This window comes from Citrus clementina, unplaced genomic scaffold (genome assembly GCF_000493195.1).
Source record: "Citrus clementina cultivar Clemenules unplaced genomic scaffold, Citrus_clementina_v1.0 scaffold_3, whole genome shotgun sequence".
Lineage (NCBI taxonomy): Eukaryota > Viridiplantae > Streptophyta > Magnoliopsida > Sapindales > Rutaceae > Citrus > Citrus x clementina.
This window is the reverse complement of record NW_006262339.1, coordinates 42,483,869-42,508,544: the sequence shown is the minus strand read 5'-3', so window position 1 is coordinate 42,508,544 and position 24,676 is coordinate 42,483,869. Positions and strand designations below refer to the sequence as shown.

The 24,676-nt window shown below is 33.1% G+C and overlaps 2 protein-coding genes across 2 annotated transcripts; both read right to left on the bottom strand.

Annotated features, from left to right (window-relative positions):
- Window positions 1-10,668: 10,668 nt before the first annotated feature.
- LOC18047639 (protein LATE FLOWERING) lies at window positions 10,669-11,600 on the bottom strand. The gene is made up of 2 exons (XM_006443591.2): window positions 11,548-11,600; window positions 10,669-11,439 (listed from the first exon to the last, which is right to left on the bottom strand). The coding sequence occupies exon 2, from the start codon at window positions 11,435-11,437 to the stop codon at window positions 10,832-10,834; it is 606 nt and encodes a 201-aa protein (XP_006443654.1). The 5' UTR covers window positions 11,438-11,439; window positions 11,548-11,600; the 3' UTR covers window positions 10,669-10,831.
- A 2,284-nt stretch (window positions 11,601-13,884) lies between these two features.
- On the bottom strand, window positions 13,885-22,542 carry LOC18047638 (sterol 3-beta-glucosyltransferase UGT80A2). The gene is given in 15 exon segments (XM_006443590.2): window positions 13,885-14,514; window positions 14,976-15,125; window positions 15,221-15,268; window positions 15,914-15,990; window positions 16,137-16,239; window positions 17,091-17,221; window positions 17,776-17,953; window positions 18,049-18,106; window positions 18,276-18,339; window positions 18,725-18,895; window positions 19,481-19,592; window positions 19,993-20,235; window positions 21,731-21,789; window positions 21,792-21,938; window positions 22,115-22,542. Coding segments are annotated over 15 exon segments (1,896 nt in total). The 5' UTR covers window positions 22,290-22,542; the 3' UTR covers window positions 13,885-14,334.
- Window positions 22,543-24,676: the final 2,134 nt, after the last annotated feature.

Here is a 24,676-nt window from a genome sequence, read left to right as displayed (position 1 = left end):
TGTCACATAAGTGTTTCCTTATGTGTCAACTGTCGAGGAAGATTGCGGACTTCCGATTCGCTACTTCACCCACCGGTTGTATATTCCCGAGCTGAAATTTTGCATTAACGTGCATCATTAATAATAATAATTAAGGACCAAAACTGATTTTCAAAATAAAATTTTCAATAAATGAGTTGATGCATTCAAGAACATTTGATCCCGTCTAGAAGGTTTTCTGAGAGCAAAATCGAAGAGGTCCGTTTTGGTGATTGGACGCGCAATGACGAGTGCCCATAACTTGGATGGGTTCAAATTGTCGTTCACAATGGGATAACATAGTGGTTCAATATGTTTCACTAATTTTCTTAATCGGAAAATTTCATAGAAATTGCTTAGATAAGGCTGTCTGTACAAAATGTGCCTTTAAATTTGGAAATTTTTTTTTGTGGTTAAACCACGGACAATCTTGGGGAAAAAAACCAATAATATTTGTTTTAATCAATCAGAACCAATAATTTGATTATTCTGCATGTTTTATTTTAGATCAATACAATTACAGCATGACCTTAATGCAAATGATAGCATGATGTGATTGGTTGATAAGAAATCAGCACACATAAAGGGGATGACTATAAATATTAGGACTCATATTTTCAACATTGCAAAATATATGTAAGTGTCCCATCATTTTTGTATCAAAGTATCTTTTGTAAGTGTTGATGCAAAATTTTTGCTCAATGTACATCGATTGATTTGTGTTTTGGGTTTTCTTCTAAATCGAGTTCTGTGGCTTATTTTTTTCTTGAGGCGAGTGTCTCAAATTACATGTCTCCTTGTCGTTAATTGTTCTGCAAAAAGAAACAATTATCAAAGGGTGCCGGGGTTGCCGGCAATAACCCTCCGACGCTCAAGTCAGCCTTTTAAATTTGATTGTAAAGAGAGAATTTAGAGAGAGAAAGACAACATTTCCTTACCCTTCTTCTCCCTCTTCAAATGGGGAGTCTTGGTCTTTATATAGACAATTTGATCCCTGAGGTGGAGGTGCCATCATGCACGTGGCATTGTCTTAGTGACAAGTGTCTGCAAAACTCATGCATAAAGACACATGTCATTATGTGTCAAGCTTGTTCATGACAAGTAATCTTTGGATATTTGTCATGTTTTTGGGCTGTTAACCTTTAATGGACTTTAACTTAAATTCGGCACTTATATTGGTTTCTTACAAAGAGGATTGATTTTGTAACATTTTGCCCGTAAGTGCATTCTGCCCGTAAGTGCATTCCGTAAAATACATATATTTGCCCATATGCGCATTTCGTATAATGTATATTTGCCCGTAGGCGCAGTCCGTAGAATGTGTATTTGCCCGTAGGCCCATTCCGTAGAATGTGTATTTGCCCGTAGGCGCATTCCGTAGAATGTGTATTTGCCCGGAGGCGCATTCCGTAGAATGTGTATTTGCCCGGAGGCGCATTCCGTAGAATGTGTATTTGCCCGTAGGCGCATTCCGTAGAATGTGTATTTGCCCGTAAGCCCATTCTGTAAAATGTGTATTTGTCCGTAGGCCCATTTCATAGAATGTGTATTTGCCCGGAGGCCCATTCCTTAGAATGTGCATTTGCCCGTAGGCGCATTCCGTAGAATGTGCATTTGCCCGGAGGCGCATTCCGTAGAATGTGTATTTGCCCGGAGGCGCATTCCGTAGAATGTGTATTTGCCCGTAGGCGTATTCCGTAGAATGTGTATTTGCCCGTAAGCCCATTCCGTAAAATGTGTATTTGCCCGTAGGCCCATTTCAAGTAGCTCGTGTGCTCTTATTTAGAAATATTTTTGAAGTATCTAGGTCATTTTTTTGTGATGAATGGACCTAGGTCGCTCTTTAGGAGGAATGGACCTAGGTCGTTCTTTGTTAAATCATGCCTTCGACATTTTGCCAAAGTCTTGCCCTTTAGGCGTATTAAGAAATATTTTCTAAGTGCCTAGGTCGTTTTTTGCGAGGAATTGACCTAGGTCGTTCTTTGTAAATAATAGACTTAGGTCGTTCTTTGTTAAATCATGTCTTTGACACTTTGTCGAAGACTCGCCCTTTGGGCCTTTTACTTAGAAATATTTTCTAAGTGCCTAGGTCGTTCTTTGCGAGGAATGGACCTAGGTCGTTCTTTGCGAGGAATGGACCTAGGTCGTTCTTTGCGATGAATGGACCTAGGTCGTTCTTTGCGAAGAATTGACCTAGGTCGTTCTTTGTTGAATCACGCTTTTGGTTTTTTGGTCGTGTCTTGCATTTAGACACTTTAATTAGAATTGTTAGTATCTTAGCCGTTCTTATATAGAACATGTCTGAGTTATTTTATATAAAATAATTTCATTGGACCTATATTTTTTGTGGGTTTGGACCTTTCATATTTTGGTTTAACAGTAAGTACATAGAAGTGCGAGAATTATGAAAGAGGGATGCTTTTGTTGTAATGATCTTCTGATGATATACAAAAGGACTTTGCCTCCATCGCCTCCATAGTTAAAGAAGAATGTGATATCACCGGTGAATCGCCTAGACGTCGAGTTGGCGACGACCCATGCATCCAACTTAAAATACGGATCATTATAATTAAAAAAATCCGAAGATGCCGAGGATTTTGCTATAATTAATTTCGATCACCGTCTCTGCAGCCTCGACAGTTGTAAGTCCATTATTTGTATTTTTGTTGGCCGCTTTCAATCGTTAAGCAATTGTTGTTCAAAATGGTCTCATTACCTTAACTTGCCGTACAAATACATTAAATCAAGGGACCATGTCTCCCATTAACATTAATAACAATTTTTATTTCAAGGAAAAAGAAAATCCAACATGAGCTTCAATAAAATGAAATCAAAGGAATTCTTCGTGCGATTTATGATCCATTTCTCATAACTATACATAGAGTATTAATTACATATCGTTTTTAGAGTCATAATTATATAGATGTATTTTGTGCCCGATAAAATAATCTACAATAAAACGAGAAAAATTTGTCAGCAGACTAAAGACATCATTCACATGTGGCTCAACGTCATTAATTACAATACTATATATCAATTTTGTGGTGACATAAAAGTTTTTTTTAATCGGAGCACAGATATATCGCGAGTGCAGATGGATCATTTAGGTTCGACTAATAATTGGGGGCAATAATTAATATTCAGTTGGTGGGCTTTATAGATATAGTTCATATATAAACTAATGAATGTAAAAATAATAAAAGTAAGTAGATAATTTTTTTCTGTAAAAATTGTGAAAATGCTATTACGAGGAAAAGCCACCAAAATCCTCAAAAAAAATTGTTCAATTGCATACATAGATTCAGTTGATTTAAAAAATAATTACACAAACTAATTTTTACGAAATTATATTCATGTGATATTGAGTTTGATCATAGTCAAAGGTCACAGATGTCCAAACAAATAGATCTATATTATTATTTGTAAGATCAATAGAACTGTATGTGTATATTTAAGCAAATTTCGAAGGTGTTAATTAGACTCTCAGTGACATTTTCCATAGTTTAGTTATTAATTAATTTATTCGAATTTTATGATTAGGTTGCTATGTTGACGCATAACAACCCGTAAAACATGTTATCGTTTTTTTAAAAGTTCAATAGAGGTGTTATCGCAATCGTTTTGTATACTTTGACTGAGTTTTGGTTTCATTTTTATGATTGGAAATTATTAGAAACAGGAAAAATAATTAAAAACATAATCAATCTGATTGATTTTTTTAAAAGGGTAGAAAATAAAAAAAAAAAACAAATGTTGTTAAGAGTTGGTAACTTGGTATAAGCTTAGACGCTACACCTCAAATTATGTCCCTTTAGTATGGGTTAATTTTGTGTGCAAAGAAATCAACACCAATCATACAAGTAACTAACTAAACTTTCAGATAAGTTAGTTTGATCCATGAATTCTAATTGATTCAACATTTCAGTTATTAAAAGTTTTTGGATTGATACAAAAGATAAATTTGACTATTTGAGATTCAAAATATATATCTCACATAAATTGGAGGAGATTAATTATATACTTGAAAAATAATTTTAGTTCAATTTATGTTTCTAACTTTAAATCACAAAAAATAGTCAAACGTTATGGTTAATTGGTAATCAAAACTGCCGTGATCCTCCACATTATTAATTGATATCGAAAATGTCATAGACGAATAAAATGCCCATTTTCATCTATCTCTTTCTAATTTCTCTGATCTAGGTCAATGGGTTTGAGCTACACACATCAACGCTCAAATCTGTAACATTTTCTCCACAATTTCCTATTGCTAAAAAACATGATTAAAAAGAAATTATTATTTTTTTAGAGAAGGAGAAAAAGGGGGAAGAAAAAAAGATCATGAAAGAACAAAAATATGACTGACGCTGACTAGATCATAAATTCATCAATGGACCACTCAATGGGATCCGATTGAGGCCCATTAATAACACCATTAATTCCAATACCCTCGAGCTTGAAAACGAAGCCTACCTAATAAATGATATTTCCTTTTATTACTTCCATTTCTTTTTTTTTTTTAAATCCCAATTATAAAATATGAAAGTGAACTTCTGAAGTCTACAGCTTTCCGACCAACTTCCACTTCCATTTATGAAACTACATGTAAAGAATTTTTTATTTTTAATTGATTTGTGTATTGAATTGATAGGTTAGGAAGTTGTTTAGGTGTAATTGCCACAACAACAGCACAAAAACCGTCACATCACATGGCTTCTCACCGCTAATCAAGGCGAGCTGCTTGTTACCCAAATTTTGGAATAGGCAATTTCATTTTCTTTATTATTTAAAAAAAAAATATTTCATAAAACATTAATGGGTACTAATTGATTATTTAGATATTGAAAATGTAGGATTAGTGGTAGCTCATCTCTATGACTTTGATTTTTTTTTTTTAAATCCATTGTAAGTCGTTATTTGTGACTAAAGATGTGTTTAAATCTCACTTAGGCTCTATTTGGTACAACTTTTCAAGTAGAGCTTATTTAAGTAAAGTTTTTACAAATAGAATTTTTACCTAAAAATTTTTAGTTGTTTGATTGTTAATAAGAGTTTTTATTAAAAATCTATAAAATTACTTTAATAGGTAATTTTTTAAAGTTATATTAGGAAAAAAATAAAATAAAATTATCAAATAAGTAAATGATATTTTGGATATTTTAACGTTTAAAAAAAGCTTTTCAACTTCTACTCCCAAAAGTCCAAAATTGTTTAATAGGTAAATTTTAGTTGTTTCGTTGTTAATAAGAGCTTTTATTAAAAATCTATAAAATTACTTTAATAGGCAAATTTTTTTAAGTTATATTATGAAAAAAATAAAATAAGATTATCAAATAAGTAAATGATATTTTGGATATTTTAACGTTTAAAAAAAACTTTTCAACTTCTACTCCCAAACGCCCAAAATTTGGGCTTTTGCTAGTAGAGTTAAATAGTTTATTTAACTTCTACTAAAAAAATAACCAAAAAATATAATAAGAGCTTATGAGATTAAATAAACACTTATAACCATTAGATAAATCATACCAAACATGAACTTATATATGATTAGTGGAATGATTATTTATTGCAAGAGTGAAAGTTAATTAGCGTTACAATTAGAATTATTATAGCCCATAATTGTTAAAATATTTGGTAAGAAAGAAAGTGGAACTGAAACAAACACCATCGATGGGAAAATACGGGAAAATGACTTCTTGTGTTCATGAGGTTAGCTTGCTTTGACAAAGAGAGCACAATCGGTTCAATATCCCTAACCAAATGCCTCCACTTCGTCCCCATCTCTATCAAAAACCAAAAACTAATTGAATAGAATGAAGATCACTAGATCAGCCACGTCTTGTTTTGACAAAGAAATTAATTATTTAGTCAAAATTTTAAAATGAAATTCTATTAGAATATTGAATTAGTTGTTCTTCACGCTCAACCAACATAATGGAGTTGAAGTTGACCTCAGAGAAAGGTAACTTTTTGTTGGATTTCTTTGCAGTGCATAGGGATGTTGCTCAAAATTACCTAACAAATCATTATATATATATATAATGGTTATAATGTGCTTAATAACGCTGACCTAACGTAACCATTTAAGTCATCAACTACTTGTAAAAGATTTAACTACTTTAAGTTCGATATTTTTATTAATTTTAATTGTATTATTTGTGTAATCACTAAGTTATGGTTGATGTATTGTACGATCTATGTTGTTATAAGTTCCCTTACTTAAGTACTAGTTTAAATTTTTGGGTTGAACAGTTTTCATTAATCTGATATTAGAGATATTGTGCTCGATATCAAGCATGCTCACGTTCTTTAATTGATTTATATCTTCAACCTTATCTCATTCATGGCTTCTTATGCGATTATTTGGGATGCATATAATTTTAAAATTGGATCCACATTTCACTTGAGGGAGCTGATGATTCTTTGTAACTATCGGCTTCAAGTTTAATTTAGGGTTGAGCTTTTTTTATTAACAATTTTAACCTGAATATCTCTTTAGTTTCAGCTGTTCCAAATTCTCTCAATTGAGTTATATGGAATGCGTAATAATATGCTTACTTAGTATGGATACTCAATTGAAATATTTAACGATGTGACATGAGCTATAAAAATAGTAAGTTAATAATTAATAATATCATCAATATATATTAATATCATTTAGATGACATTAAATGACTAACAACATATCAATGAATATCCCAACAGACACACAATGATGTTTTAACATGCACACGCGCTCTCGCACACAGACACACAGTGGTGTTTTAACACATCTTAATTTTCTTTAGAAGAACATGTATTTCGAAATTGAAAACCAAACAATTCTGATCATTTTAAGCAACCCAACATTTTTGGGCTTTTTACTTGTAATGTAATTTTTTTTTTCCTATAATATTCAGGTGGCATGGCAAGATTCTTCTGTTGGATCATTACTAATCGAATTCATTTTCGATTAATGATTAAATTTTTTATATTATCGAATTTAATAATCCTTATATCACCGAGAATTGAATAACTGGTGGTTGTTTTCTGGAATTAAGAAAAATATTAGGTGAAATACATTTGAAATTGTGGCAAACTCTTTTGTATTTTAAGAATTTTTTCTTCTCCTTATGTTTTTGTGGCCTGCGGCGATGGCAGCCGCCGGGGCTGAGGTTTCATCACCGTCGGCAAGGGGCGGCCAAAATTAAACTTAAAATTGTGTTGGCCGGTGCTAGAACAAATTTGACATAGTGTTGTTATATTTCTAATTTATATTATTTAAGTTCTTCATCGTACGTGAAGATGTGAATACAATCCATTATTGAGCTAACTAGCTATTTCCTTCATAATCAAAATCAAATTACGAGCTAAAGGAAAAAGCTTCCACAAACATAATCAATGGGCCACGTCCCATGTGATGTTCGGTGAGTTTATCAACATAATATTATAAGCAATAGTTAATTATAAGCGTGCATATATGAATTAATTTCATTTAATTATCAATGAGCTGAATTGTAAATATAGTATATAATAAAACTTTCTCCGTTACTTATTAAATCCAAAAGTTAAAAGGCAAGAGGAAATGAACATTGACTTTAAATTAGCATACTGTATTCTAATCATAATTATCTTCAAATATATATAAATATATATATATATACATTTTAGTTTATATTCTACTTAATCAGATTCATGCTGCACGTTGTATATTTATTAATTTCAAAATATTTCCTTTACATTTTGTTTCCTATGATTGTTTGGTATATCGATTACAATTTACACAAGACATTTCATCCCAGCACGTAGCACGTAGTTTTGAGGTTGTGGCATGTGACTTGACCTAATGAACCTTGTAAGTTTCACTTGAGCATATTACATAGAAATAATATATATATAGAATCTTGTTACTTCGATAGCCTTTAATTAAACTTTTTATTTTATTTTATAAAAAATAATGGGATAGCTAGGATGCGAATATTTGAATTCTCTCTACGTGCCAAAAGATAAAGAATTTCACTTTCTTTATAAAAAAAAAAAAAATTAATACAAAGCACACCAATCCAGATTCCAAATCATCCCCTATGATTGCTCCTTATCCAATGATAATAAACAAGCCAACATATTTTAGGGTTTCATGCAAATATACCACATGCTAGCGAGTCTAGCCATCTAGATACATATAAAATATTATATGTATATGTGTATAATATAAGATAAAATACACTTTTTTTAAAACGGAAAGATTATATATATGTTATAATTCCTGACACGAACCCCATTTATTGCCCTGCCCGAAATTTTCGGGATGGTAATGTAGCTTTTGATCAATAATGGCGGTCCATGTTATTCAGAGTTCTTTAACAATTAATAATATTCCTATTTTTTTTGTTTGGTTAGTTATAATGTAATATCCTTAAATAGTATTAAAACACTTGCATTATGCACCGTACGTTGTGTGTATCTATTCGACGTACTTGCTCATGTCATCTTTAAACCATGATTTCACGCTTAGTTTTTACAAAATACAGACAAATAAAATCTCTTGCGGTTGTGGGCATGAGAAATTGCAAGTTCTTAATAATTTCTTAATTTTAAAGTGTTTAGATTGATCGGAAGAAATTTTTTGAAGAAGGTTTAGTTTAATCGTCGACAGGGTGAAAGTTTAATTCAAATGGGAGGTTTTGTAGAATTTGAACACAATTCAAACTCTTTTTAATTTACCAAATATGCAACATAATTTTAATCTCAGAAGCTTTAATTGCTTCTCCATAATAAGTGATTGAATTTCAAGCTTTTGTTCGCTAACCCCACGACAAATTCTAGCGTGCAATTTGAAGTGGATGGTGATGATTACCCTAAACCGAAGTGGCCGTAGTCAGCGCATTACAAAAGATTCAAAGAACTAATAAGCAGATCAGATGGATCACTTTGATTTTTTGAGATCATTCGAAGTTGCCTTTGACTGTCAAATTACTAAAATTGTGGCCGCTTGCCTATAACAGTGACATCCATACATTGGCTGGCTTGTTGGAATTTGCGTCATTGCTTGGGCTTTCTTCCCCCAGGACCCTATCAACAAGTCTACAATTGACTTGAGTCATCGATGAAAAGGTAGCTTGAAGAACAAGAACAAGAAGCAAGTTCACCATATCATCATTGATTTGAGTGCGGCATTTGTGCCATGAACTCAGCAAATAACCCCACATACTTTTTGTGTTCCATTATTTTGTTCGTTTCGAATAATTATTGAAGTTTAGACTTGAATTGAAACAAGAGGGAACACATTTTGCCACCAAATCCAACCTAGCCAAAAGAATGAAGTGCACATGTAACCTGCAAAATCTTATTATATATGTTTGTGCACCATCAAACCATAATGCCAAAATACAGCAACAAGAGTGCGACACGTGTACAAATGTTTATTGGATTAACTTATTTATTTATATACATTAAGATTATTGATTGATGCCCACATGGTTATCGCCAGAAAATGATACATACCAATATACCATGTGGGTTTATTGTTCTGCTGACTTGTACTTGTTTTGTCTACAATTCGGCAAGCTAGCTGACCCAAGTCTAGCTACTCGTATATCACTTTTGGTTGTGTTTGTCGCTGGACCATTTACTCATTTTCGCAAAGTATCCAGCCCCACTTCTAGTTTATGGCTGTCACATATGGATCAATCCAATCATATTTCAATTACTTCAGTTGATTATGTTTGTCCCACATTCTTGAATGTAAAAGAGGCTCGACACAGGCGTATAGGACATGCAAATTCGCATGAAACATCATCTGCAAACTAATTACAGATAGATAATGATAAACAGTTGATGATCGATAGAAGCTCATATTGCCCATAGTCATTCATTCCAAAGGTGGGTTTTCATTTTTTTCTCCTGTGAGGTGTTTGATAAAGCCCAATGCCACACCTCAGTTGCTGTTTTATTTATTTATTTATTTCATCTTTTTTTTTCAATAATTAACAAAAAAAAAATGTTTACCACCATTCAATCATAAATTTTTCTTTGAAAAATATAATTTTTATCCCGTAATTATTATATCTTAAAAGTTATGTCACCTCATTACCAATCAGACCCTTAGTCCAATTGAGCATTTGAGCTCACCCTTGCATGAGTAATGTACACTTTGGAAGTAAGCGGAAGCAATTTTAGCTTTATTGGATTAGTAATTCAAAATAAAATTATTAATGAAAAATATGAAATAAAAATCAATTTATTGGTAATCAAATTACAAATAGAAAGCAAGGAAGGTGCTACTATAGTGGCCCATCTCTTCAGAAAAGCTAAGATATGGGCCAGCCCGCGTTTCATAAATATTTGCCCAGTTCATATGAAACGCCGCCCTATTGTTCCAAGCGTGACTTATTGAGTGGCACACTTCGCTTGGGAATTTACATGAACACATTCTTATCTAGTAGTGATTTGTATGAATTAAGATTCAGTGATGAATTGAGTTTTAGCTGATGATGATTAGAGTTGTTTTTAAATTTTTATTTGTTTATTTATCTTATCTAACAATCATTGATTCAGTGTTCAGAACAAACTCACGTCAGAAACAGAATTCATATCTTGTTCTCATTATCACTTATTAATTGGAAGGGAACAGGTTATGTGCAAAAAAATGACTTGAGTCATCGACCGGATGTCATAAAATCTTTATTGTAAAGACATGCTAAGCAATAAGCGAAAGGTGAAATTAACAACATTCAATAATAATATTCCTAAGTGAAAACTCCCATTTGGCTATTGGCTAGCTAGGTCTCTCACTCTTACTGTCACCTACCACTTTCCTTGATCCTTGATTTCTTTATAAATGAAGTGATAAATCAAGCTTTGAATCTTTACCCTTATCAGCATTAGCAACACTCCCAATAATTTGATTCTGCGACAATATCCCACCTCCATTATCAAATCTTATTCTCCTCTGCCAGTTCAATAAACTTCTCTGATCATCACCTTGATGATCGTTGTGAAAATAATTCCCTCCGTAAAGCACCACAGTATTGTTTTGATGATCGAACCTTGCTGCTGCACCGTTGGATTTAGACCTATCTGATGCTGATGCGAAGTGCTGTTGCGTAGGAAAATAGCCAAAGTTGGAGCTGTGTGCTGATATGTACATTGATGATGGGTGCATGAGCTGCTGGCCCATATGGTGGTGATGATGGCTTGGGGCAAACACCATTGGCGGCAGCGATGGAGTTGTTGAAGCATATTGATGAAGATGATCTGATGCAACACGTTTACCTTTTCTTGCAGCTGTTCTTTCTTTCTTGTGAGCGTTTTGGTGGCCTCCTAATGCTTGTGAACTGTAAAATTTCCTCGAACAGAATAAACATGGAAACACTCTTGGTGATGAATCATCTACATTGGCTTCTGCTGAAACTTTCCCACGATGATGATCATCTCCCATTTCTGTAACCAAAAGAGAAAATATATAGTTGCGTTATGCGAAAAGGGAAACAGAAAAGATAAGGAAACATATATACAAAACTCAAAACAGAATAAGAAAAAAAGAAGGACCTTCAAATAATGGAGCTACAGTAGAAAATACTGAATACAAGTATGTATATGTGTGTGTGTGTGTGTGTGTGTGTGTATATAAACTATAAAGTGAGTTCACTTGAGAAATGAGAAGATAATAAAATTATGAAGAGTAGAAAAATGTTAAGAGAGACTGTGGAACTAACAAATAAGGGGAGTTGCTTGAAAGTTGAAACAAGGAGCTGTATGGGCTTGGGAACAGAAGAGATAAGAGAGAGAGAGAGGTGGTAACTGGTAAGTATTAAGTAATGCTTGTTTATGACAAATTCTGCATGTCCAAGTAAAGAGAGTGATTGGTTGAAAGGGATGTGCGTGAATTGGGAAATGGGCAATTAACTCTTTGTTCTTTCTCAGTTGGTAGCTGATTAATTGTTATTATTATTTTATATGAAAGAGTTACGAGTGGCTAGTAAGCTTGGACGATCACATACGTTACTGATCTGCTGTGGCCAATGCGGAAGGATTCGGTGACTTAAAAGCTAGAGTCAGTAAGTCAGTGAGCCCCCCACTTGAATTTATCGGAAAGATCAGAAACTGAGTGGTGTTATTCAATGGATGCCTTTAACATTCATTCATCATCTCATGCAAATGGGGTTCATTTTTCTCTGCTCTGTGATTCCTCTGCCCTTTTCTTGTAAATAGTTATGGGGGGTTCTTACGGCCACCGCCAATCCAAATGCAACTTGTTGCATCTCCTCCATCACTTTGCGCCTCCAATCACAGAGCCCTGTAATTGTCTATGGACCATCTCTCACTTATACCTGACAAATTATCTAAATTAATTTTCTCAACAGCAGAATATTTGATCAAGAAAGTAATAACTCTGCTTAAGGGGGGCAAAAAAAATCCATGATGTTGATATGATTTTAGTTCAAGCGCAAGACATAAAACAATCCCAAACAAGTTAATAACATTATTTAAACTCAGTAAGTTCAAGTGTTCAACAAGGATTCTTTAAAACTCATTACTGTGTCAATTGTGTTTGTAATTTGAATAATTAGTTGGATTTAACCCAACAAATAAAAATTTTTGCGAATAGAAAATGATTTTTATAGTTGACCTAAAATAATTTCTGATAATCTCTTAATTTTGTTTATAAGTAATAACTAAATCATAAAAGAAAAAATTAGTTTTTTATTTATGTAACTTAACCTTTATTTATGTAACTAAATCATATGTAGCTTAACTTTTGATAGGATCATGGTCCTCTCTTGATATAATTTTCTTCAGAGCAAATTTTATTAACGTGATTGATAATCAATAAATTAAAAAATAAAAGTAATAAAATTCTAATCATACAATAATACTAAAATACAAGTAGCACAAGATTTATAAAAGATCGCAAATATTAATCCTATTGCTTAGTACTAGTGTCCTAATCTCCTTTGATAATAGGGATAGAATTCCTTTCCTCAATTTCATTCGACTTGGTGTTATTGGCAATTGTTTACTCCCAAATAAATTAAAAGACTATTTTATCTTATAAAAAATTTTAAAATTTAAAATTATAATCATAAAAATATCTCTAAATTTAATAAAAAAATAAATCTCAAATAGAGGTGCTCAACTGTTTTTTACTAAATTTAGATTTTACAAACTTTTAATAATTAATTTTATTAAAAATTATAATTTTACAAAATTTTAATAAAAATGAATGAATTTATTTATTAAAAAATTATAATTTTGTAAAATTTTATTAAAGTAACTGAATTTATTTCTTAAAAGAATAAATCCTAAAATTTTAATAATTTAGAAATTTTTTATTAAATCCCAAAATTTTACAATTATTTTTATAATTATAATTTTATATTAAAATCATTTTTATTAAAAATAAAATTCTAATTTTGAGATTTATTTTTATTAAATTTAGGAATATTTTTATCATTATATATTTTTTTAAAGTTTTTATAAAATAAAATGACATTTTAATTTATTTAGAAATAAAATTGTCATTTTATTAAAATTATTTAATAGTGTTAATGCAAAACTGGCTAGTTGATACAAATATGAAAAGAAAAGTGATGCAAAGTACATGTCAGAATTTTGTAGTGATTAGATGAACATAAAACAAAATAAATGTGGTACAATGATAATTTTCCATTAATTAATTAATTTTTTTAAAATTTTTTTAAGAACTCGGTGATTTATTTGAAACAACTTTAGGCAATGTAACAGCTAATTGCCAGTATAGATTTCTTTCTTTGTCCCGCACATGTAATGAATTAAAGTAGCCTAGTATGATTGTTGTATACAAAATGACATGAGTGAGTTAAATATACACTGCAGTCCGATGGTTTAAGCAAGTATCACGAAAGCTACAGAAAATACTTTTTACTTATTCAACAATCATGACAAGAATCCCTTCACCAATAAGAACAAAATACAGTACATATTGAGATGTGAGAATAACTGTTATTCTCAGATAAATGCCAATGCCTGGAGGAACAGAAATTTCAAAAATCCTCTCCGTCTAAAAGATGGTATGGGCGCAAAAAGACAGATTAAAAAAGACTTTGTACAACTCGCATATACCTTTAAATTTAAATTAACAAAAATAATATACCTATGTAGTTAATAAATATCGGCTTAGCAAAACCAGATACTTACAGTCTGGAAGAAGGAATAAGAAGAATCCATGGCAAAGGATTCATGAGACGGTGGTTGGCGGCAAAATCAATGTTGAGGGCCCGTCACCATGTTAGCTGGCAGGCTATATATAGCTGCGAAGCATACAAGAACTGCACACAGACCACATTTTTCTAAGGTTCAGGAACAACCAAAACACCTACTAATGGAGAAAAACCTAGATGGTTCCGGTGATGTCTCCCTCTCCGGCTTAGGCTGAGTCTTTGAGCGAGAATAATGTTTAAAAAACGCTTTCACTGCTCCAGTTACCCCGTCTTCCTTCTCCATGGCCTCGGCAAGTTCAACTGCACGCTCCTTCACCTGTCATGTTTCCTATGCGTCAGAATCATAATCCAATATGGTTAAAAACATTTCTTGCACTTGCACTTTCTTCTATGAATTAAATCCCCATCAAAAGTATCCTAATGCTCTACCCAAATATGGAAATTCAAATTCATTTGATTGTGTTACTGCTTTTTCTTTCATCTTATCAGGTAAGACTGAACTCTTAAATTATTCCACCTAATACATCCTGTACTGCCGTGATAAGACTATCTTATATCTGGGCAGGTGTATCAGTCATCGCACAAATAGTTCAAAAGCAGAGCTACTGTTCAGACTTTTGGCATGCTTTGCAGGATGCATTTTGATTAGAAAAGCAAAAAAGAACTCTGTTAATTGTATCCAAGGACCATTTCTTTAAGATGAAGCTCAGTACGACTAGGCCTAAGCAAATATAAAGTTAAATAATTAATTGGGGAATGCAAAAAATTTTCTACTACCTTTGGATCTAGCATGAAATTTATTGCATTAATCAACTTGGGAAGTGAGAATTCATCAACCGGAATGGGCGGAGGACCTACTCCTCTGGCATGTACTCGCTCTCCCCAGAAAGGCTGGTCACCGAAGAAAGGTACAATGGTTGTTGGGCACTATATTTCAACAAATTTGTCAACATAAGGCACGAATCACGTCATGCAGAAGTGTAAGTACTTAATCTATGTTAAAAGATAGCCATCAATATTACCGCAGCTCTAAGACCGGCTGCAGTTGTACCCGCACCACCGTGATGAACCTGAAAACAAAGGAAGACCAATAAGATCTTGCCATCACAAGCACAAAAGACAAAAAAAAAATAAAAATGAAACAGTGTAACATCAAAAGAAATTTCAAAGAGAGTTGAAAGGATTTCTCGATTCTCGTTGAATACTTCCACATGCATTTACCCAGCAATGATCTTGCCATAACGAATATAAATATATCATGCTTTATTACTAGATTCATATAAAATCCGTCCAAAAATTTTTAAAAAAACACCTCGTCTCTCTGCTTATTTCCACTCCAATGTTAATCTACACCAGTGTCAATGCAAGAAGAAGAAATCATCCCCTTGGTTTAATTCAATCATACCTTTTTCTGTACATATATCTAACATTCTAATTTTACTGAGTACGCATGATGATTATACGACATAAATTAGTGTAGATAATACTGGTCCCCACATTGAGATCAAGCAACAATAGGGCATGAGGGTAACTCAACAATATTTTATGACAACATCAATCATCCCAGGAGAAGGCAGGCCCGGCTGGAAGCATGGCCGGGCCTATAATTACCATAACTAACTAAACGCATTCCACAATGAAGACAATAAACAATCCAAGTACACATGACGATGAAAGAACATAATGTTGAACCTGCTCAAGAGCTGCAGACTTACCACAGCCTTGCATTGTAAGAACAACCAGTCATGGGGAATGTTGTCCAATAGGTATATTGAGTCCTTTGGTTCAGCCACTGAAAAGGAAATAAGATACAACTAAGTGCATTTGAAGTCTCGTTCATATGGCTACACAATGTGGTAGGGAAACAAGTAGAAGAATAAGAAGAGATAACAGAGGGTTATAGGTAACAGATGAAGCGCTTCATCAGTAAAAACTTACGGTTACCAAGGCCACCCCAGCCTTTGTTTATAATACCCCTCTGTCCAGTTTGTTCAAATGCTTCCACGATTATCTGGGTCATTTTTTCTGGCTCTTGAACAGGCTGAGTAACAAGAGAAAGAGCAGGGACAAATAAAAATAAAGAAGTTGAGAGCTAATATAATGAAGAATCAAAGATCATATATCATGCCAGTATTTACTCTTGTTTCGGGGGGATCTAAAACGCACTCATGCATAGTCAATACTTAATTAGGGAATGCTACATCTACTAGAAGATTGAATGAGTCCACTTCCAGAAAACACTACAGTGACGTTGTTTACTAAAAAACACAGAATTGAAAAATATTAGCAACTTATTCATCTTTACCTTAAATTTTAAAAGAAAATTGAAAACCTTTTACCAGTTTTTCTCAAATAAGTCACATGGTCAAATATAATTAGACCGTATCATGAAAATGATTGTTAAAATGAACATATTGTGATGAAGGAAAGAGGAAACAGACTTTACTAGTACGGACTTGATAAATCACATCAAGCTGGTAATTTGAATTAAACTTCGCTCACTTCCTCCTACCCATTTTATTCACAGATAAAGCATCCTTTCCTATAGTTATTTTATATCCTCACACTACATTTCATAGGATTTTATATATCCACATACCAAGAAAAGGTTACTACAAGTTATGAGCATTGGTAACTCATAATATAAACAACAGAATATTGACCTTTCTAATAAAGTTCAATACTTGAAGGAGTCAACAGTCCTAGTTGTGATTGGTCTTTTTGTAAATTGGATTTATATTCATCAATAATTAAGGGCTTCAAGGATCAAAGAGGCCAAGCCTCAGAGTTTCACAGCTCAAAATACCACACTAAAGAAGGCCTCAATAGTTTGTAAAGTTCATAATCCACAATAACAGAGAAATAATTTGAGGTCCAACAAAACAAACTCACAAGGCTACCAAATCCAATGTAAATAGGCTTTGAACCAGCCTCAAGCCATTTTACAAGTGATTCTGGAGGTTCATAGTTTGATGCAAGATCAAGAAAGCAAAATCCAACCACATCAACCTTAGGTCCCCAATCTGCAAATCATGCAATACAAAAGTAAACCAGAAATCAGCATCCCTCAAATAATTTGTTCTGCATTGTACTTATTCAAATGTGTGATGAAGACAAAAATGTACAGGTATTGATAATATATGACATTTATGCAAAAAGTACACTAAACTCTACCCAACAAAGCATTGAATAAGTATCACCAAATTAAGCAAAGCAGATACAAAAGACCCAGAACAGCTTTAGCCACTAAAAAAGCAGCTAGCCAAATCAGCTCATAAAAAAGTATTGCAATTAAGAACGAAAGATATTGACAACAGTAATGAAACAGGGCTCCATGCTACTTCCATAATGTAGCAATGGTACCCAGATCAAACAACGCAGACAATCTAAGATTCTGAAGTCATGGCAAAAATGGCTGATAACATAATCTCATAAAAATCTTCAGAGGTTTTCTTGGGCTCTTTGTTGGTCAAGAATGTACATAGTGATAGAGAAAAGGGAACATTTTATTGATAGACAAAATGACGATCAGATGAGGTATGATATCTTTCAACAGTATCATGTCCAAAGTGACAACCTTTTGGTTTAGGAACAAGGTGCGGACTCCATATATACCCATGAGGCACATCTGAATCAAAACCCTGGGAACCACTTAAATATGTCACAGGTCGTAGCTTCAGCTTCTTTTTCCTAACATCATTTATCATGTCCCGTATTCCCAGCCAAATCAAGGAGTCAACAATTTGATATGACAGCTGCAAAAGAGGAAGGGCCAACAATCAACCACAAAAACATCATAAGAATGGAGGAGTCAAATCATGTGGTAAAGGACAGAATTTAATGGTCTCACCCGATATCCAGCTGGTTGCTTGACACGGGATAAAGGATGTGGAAACTCACTGGTTGGCCTGGAGGAAAAAGATTGACGAAAGCAATTTAAGATTCTCCATCAAACCATGCAATAAAACAACTAACTGAGACAAAACAAGAAGAAAGCAAAATTTGTAAAAAAGAAAACTTCAAAGATGTTAAACTACAATAAAATCAGCTAGATTCCATTACCCAGACAAGACTTACGTCCATGGCATAGTGAAAAATATATGAATTGGGATTTTCAGCGCCTCTGCCACGTGGACATGCCCTAGAGAAGCATTTGCCAGAGTCAATTGCAAAATATATATCAAATTAACTTGAACAATTCTCCATAACAAAAAGATCTAAGCATATAAAATGACAAAGATCAACCAGTGATAATTTCCCAAACAACATATTCCAAAAAGAAATTAATAAGAAAAAGAATAGACGTAATGAGATTTATGAAAAGGTCACAAGGACAAGACAGAGTCTACAGATATGACAGGGGTCTAGCATGATCAATTTCCAATGCACATATTTAAAAGAAAATGAAATAAGAAAAAGGATATAACTACCATGATATAAAAGGAAGAATGCAAATAGAATCTGACTATAAAAAATAGACAGCACAATTTGAAACATTATAACAGACTTGAAGGTTAAAACCTTACCATATGCTGGGGGATTAGCAATGATTGCATCTGCCTTAAAAGCGATTCCAGAATCTAAATCAGGATCTCTGCAAGCTGGAAGTAAAGAGTATATAATTTCCTTCATTTGATTTCTTTGAACTGGTATCTCAGAAGGGCCTGATGGCAAGAAGCCTTTATTTTTGACCATATCTGTTCAGTAAAAAGTAAAGCCATTAATTATAAGTTGCCAATAAAAGCTTCTGCAAGTTTATTTATATAGGTTGTGCAAAATATTTTGAATCAAATATTGATTTAGTAAATCTCAAGAATATATCTTTGTAGTTTTCTGCTGAAAGTAAAAACCACCAAAGACAGTAAATGTCCAAGGAAAACAAATTTGTTGAAGGGAGCTACATTATCATTGAGCATAATTTTCATAAATGAAATAAGAAAGAGAACATGAATGAATCCTAATAAGAAATGCAAGGCGACAAACTGGAAACAGAAACACTCTTTCGAGTGGGCAAATCAACCAACTTCTTGAAACCTATGATTTTACAAGGAAAAAATTAGAATAATTTTCCTTAATTTCAACATGATAGAAACAATAATTAGATTTTATGATAATCAGAAGTGGTTCACAGCCCCAGATATATTTAAAGACTCAATTGCAGCAATTGTGTGTTGAGTACTGTGAGCAAGCCATGTATGCTTTTGGACCAAACACATATACATACATATACGTGTGTGTGTGTGTCTCTAGTATAAATGTAACTGACACATTTAGATACATACATCCTGCAAGAACTTTCGGATCACCACCTAAAGGATAGAACTCCAACCCAGCAGTCAGGACAAAATCCTTGAAATTTGAATGAGTTGCTAATCTAACGCGATGGCCATAGTCCTGCATGCACATCTCTGGTAAATATTGAATCCACATAATAACTTCTTCAACTGCTGAAAGTAAAAATTTCAAATTTCAAAATTTTCATGCTTCTTTCCATTGACTAGAAATGAGCACAAATTTTGACTATCTACAATTCAGAAAATAAAAAATACAGCATAACAAGAAAAAGAAGGTAAAAGCGGCAAAAAGATTGAACTTTCTTTTGCGTTTATATAACACTTTACCAAACATAACCAATCCAAGGAGCCATTATCAATTGAAGTTATTAGAAAATATTGAGTAGAATACATAAGCTCACATCTAGAATTACAAATGTTAGATGATGAACACATTACTGCAAACTGAACTCGAGGAAGAAAAACAGGGAAAATTTTGAATGTGAAGATATGCTTCTCACCTGCAAACGTTTGCCAATTGCAACAAAAGGTTGCACATCACCACGTGTGCCAACAATAAGCATTACTATTTGCAATGGTGGAATGTACTGAAGATCTGTTGCATCGAGGGGCTCATCATGAGCAACCTCAGTGCATACATCTTGAGACGCAGCACCAAGGTCGTGGGGTCCAATATCCCCAGGAACTTCGAATTCTACAGTTCCATCATCTTTCACAGTAGCTATTCTATTCAACAATTGGATCTGCACAGATTTTAAACATTCAATAAAATCCCAGGGCACAAAAACAATGAAATACTTAATGTTAGTGGTACGGAGACTGACTGCTACAATTAAAAAATTGTAATGATAGCAACAACCATAAGAGCAATTATAACAGTGTACATTACAAGAGGAGATATAAGATGGGCAATGACCGAGTGAGCTTCAACTTTAACAGGTCAAGTAGCAAGGTGTTTATCAATTTAGGCCACGCATGTAGATCAAATCAAGTACTGGAGTACACATGACCATAATTTCAAATGACCAAGGAACAAATAGCAATTGTAAAATGTTTCTAGCAGTACATTACCTAAAGGCATGTCACTACACCCCCAATGTGATATTTTAGGCAAACATCTCACAAGAGAAATTACAGAAAATCAGCCCTCAAATGAACTTGTCTATACAGAGATTTAAGTATCGAATAAACTCTACAAGGGCAGGTTATTGTAATCTTCCAACAAGTTCCAATCATACAAAGTTGTCCCACACAAAATGTTCAATATGATTCACCGTATTGCACTAAAGAATTGTGAAAAACTAGCAAATTAAATCATTCTACGGAAATAGTCATAGAATTCGAACAGCGCTTATAAAATGGAAAGAGGCTCCTAGCAGACAGGTTCAAGTTTTCCTCAATGATAAGGTGCTCCATTTCCCTAACTAATAGATTGGTAAAGCGCAGTGGTCACATCTGCTTTCTTTAGTCTGCTCTCTCTCTCTCTCTCTCTCTCTCTATATATATATATATATATATATATATATTCATTCTCAGGTGTGGACGCCCTCATTTTTTTTTAATGCAGACATGCTGTTAAACATGCAGCTTAAAAGAGTTATTTTTAATTTCACTATAAAACCATACAGTTTAATAGCATTAAAATCTGACTCTATAAAACCGCACGGCTTAAAAACGTGTCCGCATGAAAAAAAATAAGGGCGCCCGCACTCCTTCTTTCTTTCTCTTCGAACTCTGAAAAGGGACCGGCCTAAGACTGATGGAAAGAAGACCATTGTTTCTGGCTTGTGAGCTTATGGTATTCAATTAATAGCTAGAGGCAGCTGCTTTAGTTTGAGTTTAGGTCACGAAGATTAAAAAAAAAAAAAATGATTGCTCCCTGTTCTAATTGAATCATGTGGGCTGTGCCTTCCACCTGGTAATCCAGTTTGTTTCTTAGAGTGCACGGGAAGAGCAAGCAAACTCAAAACCACTGCCCCAGTCAGCTGCTTCAAAGCAATATGAATTTCTCATAGCAGTGAAAAACTAGCAAATTTTATCATTCTACAGAAGTAGTCATAGAATTCAAATAGTGCTTATAAAAGGGAAAATTTGACAATGTTCAGTATGCTAACCAAGTATTCTATGGGGTAATAAGGATTCCTGACTATGCTAGCAAAACCGTAGCCACAATGTGTGAACAAAATGCTTCACAGAGATTCGAGGCTGATCTCAACAAATATTTGTAATAAGTCATACCTTCTGCTGGACAGGAATCTTGTTGTCAAAAATTTGTGCTGCATGTTTTGCAAGTATAGCACGCGGCTATGAGTCTCAGTTTTTGCCCTTTCCAACCTCAGCTCACCTGAAGTTTGTGGTTCCAACTTTTTGGTGCTCAACACCTCCACCGGATAACTGTTGGTCCTGGGAATACTAGGAACACTAGGTCTATCTCTGATAGAATCTCCTACAAAAACAAACAATAAGAACATAATAATATGAAAACCTACATATAAAATACGTAAGAAACTCTCAATACGCTCCCCTTATAGGCTCAATCTTATCCTTGGAAGTTCAGGATTTGCTTGCGAATAATAATTTCAGTAAGTACGCAGAAAAAAAAGGAAAAAAAAATCAACTAACCGGAGGACTCAGCATTTCCATTATTTACGGCACTCACACTGGTACTCGTCTCTCTGTTGTACACTTCTTTACCTTCACTGCTACTTCCACCGCCAATTTCGCGCTCAAGCTTAATAGAAACTTCACTAGAGCTCGAGGAAGAAGAGCTCCGCGACTTCACAGGTGGCTCCGCCATCGGCGATGACTCCGATTGCGGCAAGAAACGTCGATCAAGATTGCCTCAATGCTTCTGATCCAGATCCAACTTACGTTATAGATTCCAGAGGGCGTTGTTTTTAGTTCATTTTAATTTTTAAATTTCAAAATCGAGCTGTTATGTGTATGTGTGTGTTTTGGATTCTCACTAGTGGCGTAAAACAAGGGAGATTTTTGCTTTCGCAGATTCTGAAGACTCGAGAGAGAAGGCACGCCCGACGCAGTGGGTGACGGGTCCTATGGATTCTTGCGGTTTTTTCATTTATTTAGTTTTCGATCTTTATTGACACGTGTGCAAACTGTCCGAGTAAGGGCATTTTGGTCAAATAAAAGAATTATTGTGAAAAATGAAAAATTCTCTGATTGTGCGGGCTACACCCTACGGCTATAGAATTTCGTTGTTTTTTTTCCTCCGTGTCATTTTCTTTTGCAACAATTTTGTCCTCCATCATTCAGTCCCAGACTCCCAATAATATTATTACTAATAATATTTCACGTATTGCTCTTATCAATAGTTTTTAATTTACATAATTAAAATTAAAATTAAAATTAATAAAAAATTATAATCTACATAATTGATAATATTAATAATAATTATTAATTTATATAATTAAAATTAATAATAAAATAAATAGTTTATCTTATAAATATATTTTTTTATTCATTTTGTAACTAAAAACTACAATTCTTTAATTGAAGGTAAAACTGTAATTTGAAACAATTGACTCTTAATCCAAGACAAAATAAACACATAAATGAGATTCTAATTCCTATTCTATACTTTTAGTCCAATGTAAGCAAACAACTTATTTTCACTCTCACTCCACACATTCTTACTCCTTAGGATTCTCAATCCAATCCGATAAGTAAATGCTGCTTTCAAACTTTTAAATCTTTCGTTGTTATTTGAAATAAATATATATTTTTTTAAATTGTACTTACTTGCCCATGTGCCTTGAACTTTTTAGTGTATTTGAGTGACGATGAATTTGTCTCGTGATTTTTGTAGAATTTGATTCAAATTTCCATTGAGTTTAATTAAAAAAAATTAACATGTATTTAAAGTTGACTTTAGAGGTTGGTTTTACATTTTGAAAAAAAATAATAATTGTATAAAGAAGTTTTATGAAGCTTCGACGGAAGGATATATATGGATAGAAGAAACTCTTCTTCTTCTTCTTCTGATTTTATTAAAAAAAAATTATTGGAGAATTGTAAACAGACAAACTATTATATGCCAATAATATCGGAAGTTAATTACTATATCACCCTTTTTTTTTTTAAATTATACTCCAAAAATTCAAAACACAAATTTTACAGTTGCAAGCAAATTTTACAGTTGCAAGCAAATTTTACAATTTATGTTATGCGACTTTACGTATTTAGTTAGGTCCTGTCTTTATGCATGAAACTCGAAAGAGCTCATCATGCCTCTCCCTTCGTTATAAAATATGTTATCATATAATCATTTGTTGTCTCTTTAATACTAGGTTAAACATAATAATAATAATAATAATAATAATAATAATAATAATAATAATAATAATAATAATAATAATAACACCAAACTATGGACGAAAATATGTAGGTTTATTATTATAATAACACCAAACTATGGACGAAAATATGTAGGTTTTCATTATCTAAATAGTAATAATTTTTTTAATAGATTTAGGATCCGATTGGGAGCACCGCCATACTCTAACCACTCCCACCCTCTTTATCCACTTAAAATATTCAGCTGAGCTGCTTGGCACTAATCCCAAATAGACCTTCAGATTTTCTTTTGAAATAATTAGATCCTTTCCCCACTCGATAATCTCTTCTTGAAAGAGTAATTATAGAATTGAGATAGCTAGTGTTATGTTTGTTGTTTTTGATTGGAATGGTTCATTCCACAATTTGGATATAAATATTTATAGAGTTAATTTCGAACTATTCTTCGTGAATTAACTATATTTAAATCACTCCTCTTACTTTTAAAAATCTCAATTTACCTTCTACTTTTGCTAAGAAAACAACAAAGAATAAAGAAAATTCATCAACCTATCTCTATTTTTTCTTAACTTTTTTTTTTTAAAAATAATGGTAATTTGACGTTTTCAAAGGTAAGGAGGTAACTTAAAATAGTCGATTACCGATAAAAGTAGTTCAAAATTTACCCATATTTATATAACTAATTTATAAATTATCTTGTCCACATAATAATTCATCTAAATATTCTTCAACAAAGAGGTGTTTGCCCCGGGTAGCATAACATAAAAACACTATTTACATTAGCTTATTACTAGTTAATGCATGCATTTAGGGCAACTGTGCTGTTACGCCCTATGTCAACACATGCTATATTGCGCAAATGAATTAATG

Bases quoted from the DNA above. Each gene is read 5' to 3' on its own strand.
- LOC18047639 (XM_006443591.2), bottom strand. From the start codon at position 11,437: ATGGGAGATGATCATCATCGTGGGAAAGTTTCAGCAGAAGCCAATGTA.